Source organism: Oryctolagus cuniculus, chromosome 9 (assembly GCF_051225735.1).
Source record: "Oryctolagus cuniculus isolate XC-2025 breed Fujian yellow rabbit chromosome 9, ASM5122573v1, whole genome shotgun sequence".
NCBI lineage: Eukaryota > Metazoa > Chordata > Mammalia > Lagomorpha > Leporidae > Oryctolagus > Oryctolagus cuniculus.
Window position 1 is genome coordinate 80939866 of NC_142875.1, and position 18739 is coordinate 80958604.

Genomic DNA, 18739 nt, shown 5'->3' on the forward strand with positions numbered 1-18739 from the left:
TTCCCTATCTATTCACGCCCCGTGCTCTCTCTGCACGCGGCGGCTTCCGCGAATGTTTCCACCACCACCGGCATTCAGTCCAAGTTCCCCGGACTAACCTGGCGAATTTCAACCTGGCGGCCCACGTCTCTGCCTCTGGTTCCAGATCTTCGCCTCTTGCTCCCCGGGGTGACTTGAAGAATTCCAAGGTGGCTTATGTCTCCGCCTCGGCCTGCACTCGCGGCCTCATCCTCCCCAACATTTTTCTCTACCCGGTATGTTTCCTTAAGTTTTCTTCCAACAATATTCCTCTCATTTCTCCTGGCTTCTCCCCACAGTCCGTATCCAAGTCTAAGTTTCTTATAGGTTTCACTTTCACTTTCACTTTCAACCTGCAGTCCGTATCTAAGTCTAAGTTTCTTCTTGCTTTCACTTTAAATCCTAACTTCTTTCCCACAGTCCATATCCGAGTCTATGCCTAGGCTTTCAATAGCTTCTTCCGGCACCTAGGCTCTTTGCTAGTCTCTCTCTCCGGTATTTTCCCACTTCTTCCCGTTTCTTCCCTCCTAGGTTTCCTATCCGTCCTAGGTTTCCTATCCGAGTCACGGCACCATTATGTCGCTCCCCCTCTTCGTGGAGGAGCAACACTAAACCCTGCCTAGGCTTCATATCCGAGTCACGGCACCATTATGTCGCTCCCCCTCTTCGTGGAGGAACAACACAGGACCCTGCGCTGTTCTTTCGTCTGCTCGGCCCTCCCCGGGTTTGCTGCTGGTTCTTCCCGGGTTGGCTACTATCCCTTCCACCTCCGTGGAAGGGCGGTTCCCCCTGGCCACATTCCCCACTTCCGCAGGGGAGCGGCGCACCGCCGGCCGGCTTTCTCGGGGGGCTGCACAGGTGTTCCTTCAGCTAGATGTTCCCCTTAGATGTTCCCGGTGCATGCCGTCTCTCTCCTCCTTTATAGTCCTCCTCTGCCAATCCCAACTCGGCTGCCCACACGCCGAGTACGCTGCTCTCCTCCAATCAGGAGCAAGTCCTACAGTTTATTGGCTGAACTGGAGGCAGCTGTGTAGAAGCTGTTTACTTCTCTCCCAGCGCCATATTGTGGGAGAGCAGATGCATAGAATAAGTCTTAATTCCAGTAACTCAGTCTAGTCCGGATTGCTCCCCACATACCCTATATATACAAGTATGATTTCCTCAATCAGACTGTTAAAAACAACCAGTGAGAGGTGGGCACGTGGTCTAGTGATTAAAACTCAAAACACTCATGCCCCATATTAGGGTTCCTCAGTTTCAGTCCCAACTCCAGGTCCTGGTTCCAGCTTCTTGCCAGTGCAGAGCATGGGAGATAGCCGGTGAGGGCTCACGCAGCTGGGTCCCTGCCTCTCGGGTGGGAAATCAGGACTGAGGTCCTAGCTCCCAGCTTTCACTTGCCCTGCCCCAGCCCTTGCAGGTGTCTGGGGAGTGAACCAGCATTTGGGAATTCTCTCTCACTCGCCCTTCCCCCTTAAGTAATTGTCAAAAAGCTAAATAATGAAACAGCCCTTGAGTGAATGGGAATAAACCTACCATGTAGGTACATCCTCTGCTTGCTCCTCTTGTACTCTAACGGAAATACCTTTAGTAACTGGGTTTGCTATGGATCCAGCTGGCAGAAGTTATCTCAAGGCCTGGGAAATAAGGCCAATGTTAAGAAGTGGGGAGGGAATATTATGTCTCCATGCATCTGTGACTACACAGCCATGTGTCTCTGTCCTAACTGAGTACAATTAGGTGTCACAGCAGTAAATGCGTCTTCCAGATTTCTTCCTCCTGAGATTCTATACTTGCTGAAAATAAGATATTTGTTCAACATCAAGGAAAAAGATACCTCAAATGATAAGGAGGTAAAAATGGGTGCTTGTAATTTACTCACTAGTTTGAATATTCACAGATCAATAATCTTAAATTTATCCTAAGTAACCCTTAGTAATAGCTTAGAATATCATAGGGAAAATGTTATGCATGTTAGGAAAAAATATATTAAATAGCAGCCGGCGCCGCAGCTCACTAGGCTAATCCTCCGCCTGCGGCGCCGGCACCCTGGGTTCTAGTCCCAGTTGGGGCGATGGATTCTGTTCTGGTTGCTCCTCTTCCAGTCCAGCTCTCTGCTGTGGCCCGGGAAGGCAGTGGAGGATGGCCCATGTGCTTGGGCCCTGCACCCGCATGGGAGACCAGGAGGAAGCACCTGGCTCCTGGCTTCGGATCGGCGCAGCGCTGGCCGTAGTGGCCATTTGGGGGGCGAACCAATGGAAGGAAGACCTTTCTCTCTGTCTCTCTCTCACTGTCTAACTCTGCCTGTCAAAAAAAAAAAAAAAAAAAAAAGAGAAAAGAAAAGAAAAGAAAGAAAGAAAAAGAAAAAAATATGTTAAGTAGCATACATTTAAGATTTATTCAGGCCTTTTACACTGTAAAATGAACTTCAAGAAGTACAAAAAGATATATTCTTAAGCCACACTGTGAAAGCTAAATCAAACTCTGGGACTACCAAAACCCAAGGTTCCATACTGCACCTGTGTGATCCAGGTTATAAAGCCATTCTGGAGGGATTATAGTGATAGTGCATGGTTCTGTGTACTATTAGTGATCGTATCATGCATATCCATATTCAGATGGGATGACTACCTTGGCATGGATTTTAACAAAACCAGCCTCATGTTCAGCAAAAGAAATTCGCCTTCAGTAAACAGAGACCTCACTTGAGAAACTCTGTCTGAAGACAAAGGCTTCGTTTGCCTTAAGTACTAAGATAATAATGACGCCAACTCAGCTATGTAGATTATCCTAAGCCAGCAACCATGAGCCTGTTAAAATTTTAATACCTTTGTTATACTTTAATAGTCATAATTGCACTCACTGCAGACACTCTGTGTTATTGAGTCACCCTCTGTGCTGGAATTTGTAATCTTTGAGAAATAGGGTACCCACCAGCTTGCCAATTCAAATGAGTAAAATAAGACAAAACATTGTTCTCAGGCATACTTTTCTTAATCACATGAAGAGAGGGTGTTGTCTCTTTTCCCCCATTTCTGAGTCCTTCTAATGAACATTTAAGAAAGAAGACTTACTTAAATTGGAGTCGAGTTGTCCATGAAAATTCAAGGAGTCTTTTAAGTACAACATAAATGCATAATCTCATATATAATAATTTCATAAACTATGTATAATGGAACAGGCTCATTCTAGCCAGCTAAGTTTCTGATGATAATAAATTTTAATTTGGTCTAATTTGAATTTTTGGTCATTTAGAAAGAGTACCCAATACTTTTGGGTCAGCTATGAAAAAAGTATGAATAATGTAAGCTAAAGTGTACTTAAAATGATGAGCTGGGAGAACACCATGTTCCCAAGCATATTAGAAGCACACATTTGAAAATACAGTGAAACTGACAAGGCTGCTAACATGGGTCACCAACTTCTTGCACTCAGTGCAACTCTCTGCTTGACTAAGACCCTCCTCAACCTTGTTCACCTGATTGCACCTACTTCACTAAATAATATTTCTTTGAAGAAATGCTATGTAAATCTTGCTCACACAGAATTCCAGTCTTCTACCACAATCAGTCTGCATTGCGCAATCCTTTCTGAACTCTTATACCTTGGCTACCTTGATGTTATAACCTTCCAACAGTAAAACACAATTTGAAAGTATTTAAAAGTCAAATATTTAGAAAATAACCATTATTTTTAAAATTATGTGAAAAATGAAATTTGAAAGTTTTTTAAATTATTTGCTTGAAAGCCAGAGAGCCAGAGAATGAGCGTACTCCCATTCTCTGGTTCCCACCTTAAATGCCTGCAATGGTCTGAGCTGGGCAAGACTGAAGCCAGGAGCCAGGAACTCAATCCAGGTCTCCCGTATGGGTGGTAGAGACCCACCTGCTTGAACCATTGCCTGCTGCATCCCAGGATCTGCATTGACAGGAAGCTGGATTAGGAAACAGAGCAGGGACTTAAACCCAGGCAGTCCAATATGGAAATTGGGTGTCTTAACCTCTAGGTCAAATGCTTGCCCCTACAGATCTCATTTTTGTAAATAATATAACTACATGGGAAAATAGTGTATTACTGCATGAAAATAGAATACTATCATATTACCATTTTGACAAATAACATATCAAATTTTGTGTCATTAATGGGACTATAGTTGACTTTTTTCTTTTATTGCGACTTCCTGTTTTTTTTGTAAGTTTCCAACACTGGGTATGTACAATTCAGAAACATGATAACACTTAGTAGAAGCATATCATGGGCCAGCCTTTGTTCACACAATGCCTTTGTTCTCACGCCCCTAATAATGTGCCTGCCTCTGTGAGACTACTTCCCTCTACCAGATCAGTTTCTGGGCAGAGGTCGCATGTGCCACACATGTAGAGAAAAGAGTTGAGGCAAAGCCAGTGACTTTCCCTCAAGAGGAATTTCTTCTGTTAGGCTGAAGAGTGTGACTAACATCAAACTACCTACTGAATTGATAATATAAACCAGTGGAAAGGTTTGCTTTGATTTTATGTGAACCTAACACCCATTGAAAAGTAGGTATCTCTCAACCAGTTGGTTTCAGTTCCCTTGACTTAAGGTCCAAACTCCTCAGGATCTTTAGACTAAGAAGCATGGGTTCTCCTAGGAGAAGTCATCCCTTGTGGGTGATGGTGATCTGGCCAGTGTACCAGATTGGGAGCAAGGATGTCAGCCCTGCCTAACCATATAGAAGATGCTCCTCAAACAGAGACGTCCTGTTATCAGAAGAAGCAAAGAAGAATGTTGGCAAGTAAAAAGAGATATCTGCTATGGAGTAAAACTAAACAATTACTATGCAGACTAATTATGTAAATTCTATTTAAATTATATTGTCATATGCAACCCCATTTTGAATTTGCAACCCAGGATTGGATTTTGCCTGCAGAAAAGTACAGCAGTTCTTCCTTATCCATGATTTCACTGTCCAAGGTTTCAGTTACCTGTAATCAACCTCAGTTCAAAAATATTACATAGAAAATTCCAGAAACAACTAATTCATAAAGTTTAAATTGCGGACATAAAGGAATTATACACCATCCAACCTCCCTGGGATGTGAATCATCCCTTTGTCCAGTGTCTCCTTGCTGTATATGCTACCTGCTTGTTAGTGGCTTAGTTATCACGGTTATCATACCACAAAAAATATGTTCTATATCCAGTGTGTGCTGTCCATAAAGCTGTAGGATACTGGGAGTTTGGGAGCATATTTTCTGGTGATGGGGGTTGGGAAGGGACTACTCTAGTACAGCAATGGCAGTGGAGACCTGAGTGCCCTTCTGTCCAAAGGCATTCTGTGCTTGCACCACACTCAGGTTTTCAACAAGAGAATTGCTATGAGCTGCTACGGGGGAAAGTAATAGTTATAAATGGAGAACAAATGCAGCTGTCAAAATGTGATTTCCATGGCTCTTAATGCTTTTCAGAGTAGGATACTGGCTAGCAAAAGCACAATAAAAACGAGATTTTCACACTTTTCTCCTCAAATGCTATTTAAATCTCATTAGGGAGATCTTTGTGAAAGGATGACATTGGCAGTAATGATTCCTTTCAGAGTCTCCTGTTTTTGGACACTGTCCTTCATTGAGCCTCTGTGTAGCAGAGCTGCCTATCTTTTGGATCTCCTCCCGGCTTTCTAGGACTCACTTAATACTACATTTTGATCATATAAAAATAATAGAAAAAGCATGGCATTGATGTCATTAAAACAGAAAATACAGAACTCTGTGCCCCTGTTTAAGACTTGCTGACTCATAATTAAGTTTAGTTCACGCCTGGAAATTAGATATTTTCCCATTACCACTCACTGTATTATATTGAAGTAGAGAGGAAATCTGAAGCTTGAAAATCTACAAGGCAGCACTTTATGTGTGACTGTGGCAACTCACCACATTTCCTATGTGCCACAAATAGAATGAATGTGCCTTTCCTACTTCCGATGCAATACTCACCTGGTTATCGAAGCAGAAGCTATCATAGAAGGACTCTCAAATGACTGCTAAATAGAACTCCCCAGCAATACTATCATGGCCCTTTGTTCTTCTGAAGGGGAAGCCCAAGTTAGCCAGTACAGCACAGTTCTGAAGCTCTGTTTTGAATGGCACCTGGGAATCTCAGAGACTCTCCTGCCTTCCAAAGCTTTATTTGCAGCTGAGTGCCCCAGGTAGCTCTGAGCCATGTGTCCATGGCAGGCATGCGTACACCTTAGTTCTGTACTGGTTGAAATTAATTGGAAAACCCTCACTTCAGACACAGAAGTGGAGAGTTAGAAATTGTTGGTCCCTGGGTTAGAAGGAGGTGAGAAGTTTCCATAAGAAGCAGGTGCTTTGGGATAGGAGCCACCACAGGAGCTGCTTCCATAAATTTAGTGACAGATTTCATTCTAGATCCAATTGGATCACTGGGATGAGGCTTTCGTTTTTGTTCTTTGTGTTGGTACCTGAACACGATCTAGCCTTTGGTCCATTTTCTTGGCATATACTATGTAGCTCTGCCACATCGAAGCTGTGCACAGGCACTGAGTTTTCATGGTGTAGGCACAATCTCAAGTCCATGGTTGATAATCACATAGACAGTTTTTTTAAAAGATTTACTTATTGGGGCTGGCACTGTGGCATAGAAGGTTAAGCCTTTGCCTTCAGCGCTGCCATCTCATATGGGTGCCAGTTCAAGTGCCAGATGTTCCACTTACAATCCAGCTCTCTTCTAATGGCCTGAGAAAGCAGTGGAAGGTGGCCCAAGTGCTTGGGACCCTGCGCCCATGTCTGAGACCTGGAAGAAGCTCCTGGCTCCTGGCTCCTGGCTTTGGATTGGCCCAACTCCAGCTGTTGCGACCATTCGGGGAGTGAACCAGCGGATGGAAGATCTCGCTCTCTGTGTCTCTCTCTCTACCTCTCTCTCTCTCTCTCTCTCTGGAAGATCTCGCTCTCTGTGTGTCTCTCTCTCTCTCTCTCTGGAAGATCTCGCTCTCTGTGTCTCTCTCTCTCTACCTCTCTTTCTCTCTCTCTCTCTCTGTCACTCTGCCTCTCAAATAAGCAAAATAAATATTTTTTTAAAAGATTTATTTATTTATAAGGCAGAGTCACAGAGAGGAAGAGACAGAGAGAGAAAGAGCAAGAGATCTTCCATCTGCTGGTTTACTCCCCAAAAGCCAAGTCCGAGCCAGGCAGAAGCCAGGAACCCTGGAACTCCATCTGAGTCTCCCATACCGGTAGCAAGGGCCCAAGTACCTGAGCCATCTTCTACTGCCTTCCCAGGCACGAGAGCAGGGAGCATTGGAGCGGGTAGACCATTTTTCTTCAGTAGTCCCACACACACCCTGTACTCTCTGGATTTGGCTATGGAGAAAAATGAACTTCAGAGTAAATGGAAATGCGTTGACCTGAAAAGGACCTTCTCAACAGCTGAGGGAATAGGCTGTTTAATTTTGTTTGGAGAAGCTGGACTTTTGACAGATGAACTTCTTTTCCCTTGGCTTCATATTTATCTAGCAGAGTTGTGGTTGGGAAATGATTCAGGACTCGCAAGGTCAAACAGAAACCTGGTTCACAAACTGTAGACTTCTCCCATCTCACTCCATGACTTCCCTTGGTGAGTGGCTGGGTGGGCTGTTGGTACATCCACCCAGAAATGGTCACTCAAAAACCATAGCAACCTCTTAGACTCAGGCCTCAGGGGTCCTGGCAGCCCCACCAAACCCAGTTCTCCATTCTGGATAATAAGCTTTCCTCTTGTACACTGCACTCCACAGCTTGAAACCATTCCAATGTGCTTGGTGAGTGAACATCTTGTGATAATGCATTGAGAATGAAGGCCATTAGTGAAATTAAAGAAATAATAGTGCATTAGCTTTTTGTAATACCGCTCTTCATGGGAAAATGCATTTTCATAGACTACCTGCTTGTAGTCTTTCTTTCATTATCCCAAGAGTGAAGGAAAAAAGGAATGTCAAATATTCTAAACTTTATCTTTGAAGCTAAAAAAGAAAAAAATTTAAGGATTATCAAGAAGTATTTTCTCCTTTTCCTTGGTCCCCTTGTTCCCTGGTGTATAAATAATAAAACTGAGCCATTTTTCCTTTCCTGAAATTCAGCCTTTTGTATTCTGGCATCTGTGGTTTTGTTATTATCCACGTCATTGTGAATCCACTCTGAAGATTGTCTCAGCAGACCCTTAACAAGGGCCTTTGTGTTGCCTGCTCCCTTCACGCCCATTTCTGGGTAGGCCTACTTATCCAGACTGGGAACAATTTTGCCTTATAATAACTCGTGCAAAGCTCACCTGTGTCTCCTTGTTGAAGAAGGCTGAGTGCTAGTGTGTAGCTGTGAGACTCACAATTTTCCCTCTCTCGTGTTTTTCAGAAATTGAGGCAAAAGAAGCATGTGACTGGCTCCGTGCTGCTGGTTTCCCGCAATACGCTCAGCTATATGAGGGTACGTATGGCCACCTTTCTCTTTGTTCTTTTTAAAGAGAACAAATACGAAATGAACCGCATGCATCCTGGAGTGTCTTGGACTTTCAGTTCTCTTTACTGCCCTTTTACTTTGCTTTCTTTTTCCCTGAGCCTTTGCAGCACTTACTTTGACACTGATTTGGAAATGAGTGTAGCTTCCTAAGCCCATTTCACTTTCTGCTTCCCACCATTAAATCTCTCACTACTCTGTTTTCTTGAAATTACAATGAATTAGTTGTTGATCAGTTTCTAAAGTCACAAGATTAGTTGTCTTTGATATTTCTCTTTAGTTCCATTTACTTTGTATGAATGCTCAGGCATAATCTAGATACGATGTTTTTCTTTTAAGTTTTAGGTAAACTGCTTTCGCCACCAGCATTAAACATCCTTTTCATTGATTCTTTGACAGTTGAACTTACCTATATCTTACCTATATCTGAAATTATAACCAATGCTCTTAACTCCCTCTTGGATGATCCTTACCTATAGTGAAATACTCAGGATCCCAAAACTAAGCAGAGGGCACCTGGAGCTCAGCTGTGAAAGATTTACATCTAATAGTGTTTGTTGTTATGAAGTTTTGAGCAGGATACAGGAATCCATGAGCTACTGTGCACAGTGCAGGAACCCCTAGCTTGCAACAGCAGAGTTGTCACTACCAGGAGCTTAAAGGGACAGGTTGGGGGAGATGGTCCCATAACCCAGAGAAGAGAGGAGCCTGAGAGCAGGTATTGGGAAGAAGCACAAAATTGGTCATGAGCAGCCTCCAATGGGCAGAACCAGGGCACGAACACCTTGACCCCCATTTCCTCCCTCCATCTCCAGCCAGGGCTTCCCATTAGTCAAGCACAACCATCCATCCCCACGGGTAACCATCAGGCAACAAAGCAGAGTGCAGAAAAACACAAAATGGGGCAGCCGGGGTCAAGAGAACACCAAGACCAGGCAATGGTGCTGACTTCTCTCCCCAGTAGTGTAGAAAGAACCAACCAAGTTCATCTTAACTTACAGAGGCTCAAAAGGGGACTTGCCCAGTTCCACAGCTAAACAGAAATGGAGCCAAAAGTCAGGGCAGCTGGGCTTCAGTGTCTGTTTCTCATTATGACACCCACCACCTTGCTAGCAGAATGAAAGTCTTCATTCTGGCACCATCTGGAATTCACTCACATTACCTTTTGGATGGAAGGGAAATTGTTTCTGTATCCAGCTCACACTAAGATTTCGATATCCTTAGACTTAGCACAATTAGCAAAGCAAAGCATAGGCAGCACAAAATACATGAAGAGCAACAGAAAGAATGGCAGGAGAATGATAATAATGATGAACCAACATTTTCAGATTTGACCATGGCTCAGTTCCACCGATCTCCAAATTTCTACCTACATGAATGAAATACCTAAAATTAACATCATATTCTAAGTATTGCAATGACCCCACAAAGCTGGCATAGATTGTTTGAGAACAGTCATGGTGTTGGATTTACATCTTTTTGGATAGAATCAATGGAGTATTTTGCTGACACTCCAAAGTGACTCACATTTTTGCTACAAAAGAAGACATTTGAGATCATTGAACTTTTGGTATTATTGGAAATGTCCTTCTGAAGGAAAAAATACCCTGCCAAACAAAGTAGTACACAAACTCATCAGGATAGAAGTCAGCAACTGACACTTTAGGTAGAGTGCGAAGATCTGAAAGCTCTTGCCCAGGTCCACGTCAGCCTATGCCTGCGACAAGGATGAGCTACAAAAACACAGGCACTTAGTGTTCTATCCGACCCAAGGTCAATCACGTGGTTAGCCTCATATTTCATGCTTGCATTATACTCTTAAAAGCCTTTTTTGTGACAAAAATAAAATTGTTGTCTCAAATATTACCAACCATGGCAATGGGGTAATTGCCATTAAGATCAGAGGCTTCTGGATAGTGGCCGGACTGTGTTGCTACTTATTCAGATACAGCAAAGTACCTAAACCTTTGTCTCTCTCTCTTTCAGATTCACAATTTCCCATCAACATTGTGGCTGTCAAGAAGGATCATGATTTTCTTGAAAAGGAACTTGTAGAACCCCTTTGCAGGTAAATTATGTGAAGTATTGGTGTTGTTTCTTCCCATTTTGAAGTTCCCAATAGGTATCACATTAATGAAGGGCAAATTCAACAGTACACTAAGTATTTACTGAGTGCCTGTTGTATGCCAGACATAAGTACTGCTCTAAACATTCTACCACAAGCATGTTTCATTCATATTTTCATGGGGGTTTAAACTCTGGTAGGGGGCTGCAGAAAATAGATTAGGGAAAGACAGAAAGAGAAGAGAGAATGTGAGTGAGAGAAAGAAAAAGAGAGAACAAGAAGTTTCAGCTAGTGTTAAATAATTTGAAAAAAAAAAAAAAAGAAATGGATATACAGTGACTGGGCAGCCACAGCTGCAGTGGTCAAGGAAAGCTCTGAAAAACTAGGTTCTGTCACATTTGGCTGTATTTTGTGGAGAACCAACCAATTATATCCTCAGGCTGGAATATGTATGCTCAAGTAATTTTATCAGCAAACTGGAATACTTAAGCTTCTGCTATGTAATAGGTGTTATAAAGAGAAAAAGATGTATTATGAATAATTCCCTTCTCTTAAAATATGCCTGGTCTGATTGTAGAAGCCTCCTTGAAGAAATGAGACGTGAATGCATGACCAGATAGGTAGCAATTGTTATTTGGGTAATAATAAAATATTCAAAGGAATCTATATCCCTGAATAATTCAATTCTCCACGGGACGTGGTATGTGTCTGTAGAATTTCAAAGTTTCCTAATAAAGCCTTGGAGAGAGGTCAGAGCTGGATATAAATGTCGGTTATGAAATATGAGTTGTCTTACCTAGACCATGCAACTAGTTATGAACTGAAATGCTCTTAAAACTCAGGACTCGGGGCAGGCATTGTGGTGTAGCACTTGGGATCCCCTCATCCCGTATTGGAGTGCAGATCTGAGTCCTTGCTATTCCACTTCTGATCCAGCTCCCTGCTAATGCACCTGAGAAGTGGTAGATGATGGCCCAAGTACTTGGGTTCCTGCCGCCAACCATGTGGGAAACCAGGATGTAGTTCTTGGCTTCTAGCTCCTAGCTTCAGCCTGGTCTAACCCCAGCTGTTGTAGTCATTTGGGGAGAACACCAGCAGATGGAAGATAGATAGATAGATCTCTCTCTCTCTCTCTCTCTCTCCCCTCTCTCTCTCTTTCTTTCAAATGAATTTAAAAAAAATGGTACCTATAACTTTCAGTCCAGTGATATTCATACATATTCTGTGTTTACCTTGGAAAAGGTGGTAGTTTAAGGGGAAAGAAATAAAAGTAAAACTTATGTCAACATAGGGGAAAGCAATGTGTGTTAGAATCCTGGGTAAATAATCTTTTCTTCTGCTTGCCGAATCTTCAGCCATTTATATTTTTGTGTCTATAAAACACTCAGCAGTATGTTTCCTATATGAAGAGAAAATAAACTTGTGTTGAGAAATAATCTCTGAATGTTCAAGAAAATAATGCTGTGAGTTGTGTCAGTGGGTAGAAGAGCAAAGAACTCATCAAATCATACATTATGGGAATAGCTTATTTGGACTAGATAAGCAAGCACAAAATGCCATTTGTGAGAGTTTGTGAGATGAGTGGTTGGTTTGGTTGTGATTCTTTAAAGGGAATGGATTGCAAAAGAAGTGCTTGCCCTTCTTTCACAGAACTAAAATGTTAAGACTTACTTAAAGCTAAGTATGTCTTGGTCTCCAATAGCGTGAGTCCTCCAGCCTTGTTCTTCACTGGACTGTTTTAGCTACTCTAGTTCCTCTGCCTTCCATATACATTCCAGAAACAGCTTGTTGATATTTATTTTAAAAATCCTACTGGGGTTTTGACTTGGATTGTGTTGAATCTGTGTATCTAACTGGGGAGAATTGATGTCTTAATAATGTTTCCTATTCTGATTCATAAACTCAGTGTATAAAGACACTTTGGAAAGTTTGTGGAAAATGGAATTAAAAATAAACTTGTTTTGGTACAAATAAATTTTAAAATCCATATATAGCTTAAAAGTAAAAAAAAAAAAAAACTATGGAGAATGATATGCTTCCATGAACTTTTTGAAGATGCCTCATATGCATAGTTTTCAAAATTTAGGGGTAGCAAAATAAAATTCTTTTAATTCCATTTTTGAAATACTCTCTTATGCTTCTGTTGATTTAAATTTTCTTTGATCTTTTTCAACAGTGATTTGTGGTTTTCATCTCATGGATGGTATACATACTTGATAGTGCCAAAGAATTTCATGTTTGTGATGCTATAATAAGTGCCTCTGTGATTTATTTTAAAAATTTATATAAGTATTTTAACAATCTCTGATTGTTAATTAGTAGTACATAATTTCTTTTTGTATATTATGTTATTCCCTGCAATCTACATTCACTCACTAATTAGTGCTAGTAGTTTTGTCATATTCTCATTAAGATTGCATTTCTAAAATGTTAATGAAAAGTTACATCATTTTAAACCAAACATAGAAACTCTATTCCATATTTCTAAGTCAGGATTTCAGGGGCAAACACTATCTCTGCTTATACAGTTTTGTTCACAGGATGACGTAAGTGGCATGATGGACCAAAGTTCCCATCTCAAACTTGGCAAAAATCCTTATCTACTCACTGCTGCACGTTATCCGAGATGCCTTGACTAGGTTACAGACTTTTCCATCAAAGTCTACATTTTTCAAAAAGCCTTTCCGATGTGTTATAGTAATGAGCCAATGTAACTAATGTGAAATCATTTCAGGATATAAAGTTTTAAATAGGAGTGCCAGTGCCAGCCAGAAAAATCAGGAAGTCTTCTTTTGTAGAGTGTGTGACCCATCATGGCTGTAGCTCTTAGCAGGCTCCATACATGCATCCCTAGCCCAAAAGGCCTTACCACACCCAACGTGGGGAAGGACAGCCAGGCTGGACACACTGATGCTCTTGATAAGGGTCCAGATTCTGTAAAAATGGTTAGTGGCAGGAGGTTGTTGTAATTGGAATAATTCTTAGGGAAGCTATGTCTCCAAAAATATTGTGAAGCAAGAAAAACATCTGGCTGGAGGTGTGTGAACTACTTCTCAGGGTGGAGGAGCCATGGGTAGAACAGAAGCCAAAGGAGTTGCACACCCAGGGTGGATCAAAAGAAGCTGGCAGAGGAGGTAGACAGATGGAGGTAGCTTGGCTAAAAAGAAGCAGCGTGCAGTTGCTTTCCCCTCATTGTGATTCCACCAAGACACAGATTTTTCTGCTCTGCAAAGAGTGAAAAGCAGACAGAAGGAAAATCTCCAGCCCAAGGGGAATGACAGCGCTTTAAAAACTTTTGAGACTGATGCATGCTTAATGAGACACTGGCGCACTCAGATGGTAAGTCATGATTAATGCACAGAGAGCAGTATGGGGTTTTGATTTTATTCTTTTTCTTCTCTGTGCACTGTACACACAGAGGTGGAGCTGGTCTCCTGCTTTATTTGTTAAGCTTTGTGGGCTATGCATTTCTCACATACGTTGGAAGTGTTGAACTAACGCAGAATCAGAACTGGAGTTGTAGCCCAAGGGCAGATAGCTTCTGCCAGGCAGATGAAGGAAGACAGGAGACCTGGAAGTCTCCTACAGGTTGTCCATGACAAGAATTTTACGATCTTTTGGTTTTCTCCAAATGGCTCTCCCTAGTTAATATCCTGGTGCCAATTCACTCTTGGAGAGTGTTGAAACAATGTTATCTGGTGCCATTGGCCTGGAAATACATTTTGTACTAAGGCGGTAGCTAGCAGAAAGACTCCAGATCTGGACCCAAATATGTGGATAGGTAGCTCTTCTTCTTCTTCTTCTTTTTTTTTTTTTAATTTTTGTAGTTCTGCTATTTGGGCCCCAGAAATTAGACTAGTTTGCTGAAGGTGTAAGCCTGCAAAATGACAACCAAATCTCACTGTAGCTCCAGCAAGACTGACCTGCCCTGTGCACAGCAGGCACTCCGCAAAAGTTTATTCCTAACAGGCAGGAAGTATGCTTTCAATCATTTTAGCACCACAGTTCCGAAGATCTTGATTGAATTCTTAACTGAAAAATATTTCCTCTTGTGAGTCATGAAAAGCTCATTTGCAAGCTTTAAGTACCTAGGTGAACTCATTAAAACCGCAACCTATCAGAATGTAGTGACAGTCAGTGTCAGAATAGCTGGTAAAGTTTGTCACCTTTAAGGTGAATTGCAGCAAACCAAAGATGAGACTCCTTTAAAGGAGAAGCAATACGTTCTATTAGCATTTTGATTTGCAGTATTCATTTAGGCTGCTAGTATATATACCATGAAGCTCAACAGGACCTCTGGATTTTTCAATTAATGTTAGGACAGTATAGCATTCACATGACTTGTGTTGTTAATAAATACTAAGTAACTGTAGTGCATATAAAATAAGGGCTTTCACCTTGTTTAGTACCATCTGGTGGAACTATGGAATTGTTTATAATTACAGGAGAGTTCTTCAAAAAGCTCATGGAAAATGGAATTTAAAAAATAAGTTTTCTTTGGTGCAGAACAATTCTGAAACCTATGCCTAGGTTTTTCATAATGCTCATTTGCTATGAGCTTTATCTCATATATCACTGACCTTTGTATTTAAAAGGACAATAAGTGATAGTGATTTTCATGTGGAGTGGGGGGAGGGTTACGAATGATGTTTACAATTTATCTCTCCACACAAAGGGCTATATTTGATTTGACTTTGTTAAATAACCTAATAATATTAATAATAATTGTCTTTATTAATACTAATACCATTTTTAAATATTTTCCTTTTAGACTATTTATCACAGAAAATATACAGTACTATATATCACTATATCATATAGTAAGTGATGAGCAACTGAACAGAGTCCTTGGACTAGTTTTTGAGAAAAGGAAATAAGAAGTTAGAAGATCACTATGGTCACATCTACCCCTGACATCTTGAGTTTATAAATAAATACAGCCCCAACAAACGGTGATTTTATTTCTTTAACACACTTACAAAGTGTTCAAAAGAGGCGTGGCCCATCATCATTTTGCAAATACTCATAGAATTCTCTCAGCAGTCCCGTGTGGTGGGCTGCCACACCATCCTGCTTTGACAGGCACACAGCTGTAATGTTATCTGCCCTCTAATAGCCAGTCCATAGTAGCAAGGATTACCCAGACAGGAGCACATGAAGTTTTAATGTAGCTGATGTAGACTTTTAGTAATTTTTTAAAACTAATGTCCAGGAAAGGCATCTTCATTCCCACTCCCACCTTCACCTCCACTCCCACAAAAAACATCAGCTCAATTCTGTGTATATAGGGTGGGGGCAGGCTTGGGGGATGGTCAGGTACTAAGTCAAAGGAAAATACTTAAAAAATACTTAAAAGTAAATTTACTTTGGTGCAGAACAGATTTGAAATGGTAGAATCAAATATCTGGGAGTTCTCTGCTCTATATTATTCTGTACAGAAAACATGAAGTTTTGTATTTTAAAACGCTGTCTTATGTGACCTTATCCAATCAGCTACTCAAGACAACTTTGATGTAACTATACTTTCGGGGAGAATACACAAGAAAATACAAAATCAGTCAGGAAGTCTAGTGTAATAGGGGTATTTTATATTTTTAATATTATTCACTTCTCTCCACACCTGTTCTTAGATATTTTTATTGCATTATTTTTAAAATGAGTGGGATGGGCATTTAGCTAAGCAACTGAGATGCAGGTTGATACCATGTCTGGAATCAGAGTACTTGGGTTTCATTCCTATCTCAGGCTCCTGCCTCTTCCTGCAAACGCAGACTGTGAGGGGTAGCAGATGGTGGCTCAAGTAGTTGAGATCACTGCCACCTGTGTAAGAGACCTGGATTGAGTTCCCAACCCCTGGCTCAGGCCTTGGCCCCAGTCATTGCCAGCATGTGAGGAGTGAACCAGTGGAGATTCTCTCTCCCTCCTCTCCCTCTCTCTTTCTCTCTCTCTCTCCCTGCCCACGCGTGTGTGTGTGTGTGTGTGTCTATCAAAAACATTTTTTTTTAATTAGCAAAATTTTGAAAACTTCCTTCCATTGCCAGGTACTAATGACTAGCTGGGGCTGAGTAATAGCCAACTTCTTTCCAGTGATCTCATTAAATTCTTTTTTTTTTTTTTTTTTTTTTTTTTTGACAGGCAGAGTGAACAGTGAGAGAGAGAGACAGAGAGAAAGGTCTTCCTTTTGCTCTTGGTTCACCCTCCAATGGCCGCCGCGGCTGGCGCGCTGCGCTGATCCGATGGCAGGAGCCAGGTACTTCTCCTGGTCTCCCATGGGGTGTACTTGGGCCATCCTCCACTGCACTCCCTGGCCACAGCAGAGAGCTGGCCTGGAAAAGGGGCAACTGGGACAGAATCCGGCGCCCCGACCGGGACTAGAACCCCGTGTGCCGGTGCCACAAGGTGGAGGATTAGCCTAGTGAGCCGCGGTGCTGGCTCTCATTGAATTCTTATAACTCCCCATGAGAACAGATGTTGTTCCTCAGAATCATGGGGCACCAGAATCCTGGTCTGAGCAGTGGGCTGGTGGAATTGTCCTTCCCCGGCAGGGACAATCATGGAGGGGAGGGGAGTCTGCCAAGGGGCCTGGATTGAGTTCCTGGCTCCTGGCTTTGGGCAGTTGGGAGTGAACCAGAAGATGGGAGATCCCTCTGTCTCTGTCTCTGTCTCTCTGCCTTTCAAATACAATGGAATAAATAGATAAATGAGTTAAATGAATTAATACAATTCTTGTGCACGCTAAATAGCATTGCACAGCTCCACATATGCTCCTGTCCTGCACAACATGTGTACACTGAACTCTCCTTGTATAGCTGTGTCCTGAGCGGCTACTCTGCCTTTCTTCCAATCTTCCACTAAAGACCAGGCCAGTGTGTGTGAGTTTATGGGCCGAGCAGGGGTCGGTGTTCCAGCTGCCACCTGGCAGCTTTCTGGGATGGCCAGAGGGAGCAGCTCAGCTGGGCAGAGGCGTGGCTTCCACCTGCTCCATGACCTGCCTACCCGAATTCTCAACCAGAGGCATCCTAAAGCTCTCCTGCCTAAGGTCTGTGATTTTTGAAAGGCCCGCCCTGGGGAGTTACTTAGCAGAGCTGTGTGTTGGGCAGGGTTTATCCACCCTGCTCTCTGCAAGTTTGTGTTTTCCTAAACAACACCCTCCTGGTGACCTTTCTCATGCCCTGTGGCCATGGCCCCTGCTGGCTGGAGAGGAGGAGCTGGCCTTTGATCCAGTGACTTGAGTTCCTGGATATCTTAGGAGGCAACACCCAAACCCTCCTCAGCAGACAGGCCTGCCCAGACACCTGCTGCTGACCCCACGCTGGGGTGAGAAGTTCATGCTGCAGGGTTTGAGTCAGAACCCTGTGTAGGCGATGAACTCCTCTTCCTGGTGGTTAGGCCAGTGCCTTTGGCAGGAATATTAGGAATATCACAGGAAGCGGCCATGAAGTCAGCACTGTCGAGACCTCATGACCCATCTAACTTGGCGTTTAGATGTAACTTACGAATCTGAAATAGAAAGGAGAGTCCTGTTGGTTTCCTACCTGTCTGCCAGCAAGGGCTGCTAGGTGTCTCCCCAGGTCCCTGTGCAGTGAGCCCAGGCTCAGCTACTGTGGGCCCAGAGAACTCCCCGAACTTCCAAACCTCCCACCATGCATGGCTCACAATCCCCAGCCTCTCAGCGCAGGCACCTGCCTTCTTCCAGTTCTTCTCTGTTATCCATTCGCTCTTGCACTCCTGGCCAACCTCCCAGGCCCTGGTCTTCCCCACTCTCTGATTCTCTCTCCTGTGTGCCGTAGGCAGGCTGCGCATGGACCTCCACCTTGCCCCCATTGTGGCCGGTTAGGCACACGGGGGGCTTTCTTCCAGTTTCTGGTGAGCACTGTATCTTACTCAAGTGTCCATCGCATGTGCTTCGTGTTTTGTGCCTTTGTACGGGGCAGGACTTCAACAAACACTTGTGAAATTGACCTGCGATCTGAAAGAAAATCACCTGTCAGTTCACCAGTTTTACCACTGCTTCTTCATGTGAGGGGATGTTATGAGAAGATAAATTACTCATTTTCTCCACAAAATACTTTCAGTCGGCTCCTTCTGCTGATTTCTCGGGAAAACACGCCGTGCCTAGCTGTCAGGGCCCACTCCCTTCTCAGCCCTGGTCCCCCAGACTTCTGACCTTGTCTGT

At 42.8% G+C, this 18739-nt stretch overlaps 1 protein-coding gene across 24 annotated transcripts in view; it reads left to right on the forward strand.

The window, feature by feature from the left end:
- The window catches only part of STARD13 (StAR related lipid transfer domain containing 13), a 585508-nt gene that overhangs the window by 505429 nt on the left and 61340 nt on the right, over positions 1-18739 (forward strand). For 22 of the 24 annotated variants that reach the window (XM_017350153.4, XM_070049030.2, XM_089304231.1 and 19 more), the window contains 2 exons: positions 8397-8468; positions 10485-10566. In XM_017350153.4, coding sequence (XP_017205642.3) covers positions 8397-8468; positions 10485-10566 — 154 coding nt within the window. Of the gene's footprint in view, positions 1-8396; positions 8469-10484; positions 10567-13673; positions 13903-18739 lie in introns of those variants that run through there. The other 2 variants (XM_089304235.1, XM_089304234.1) reach the window with 2 other exon arrangements.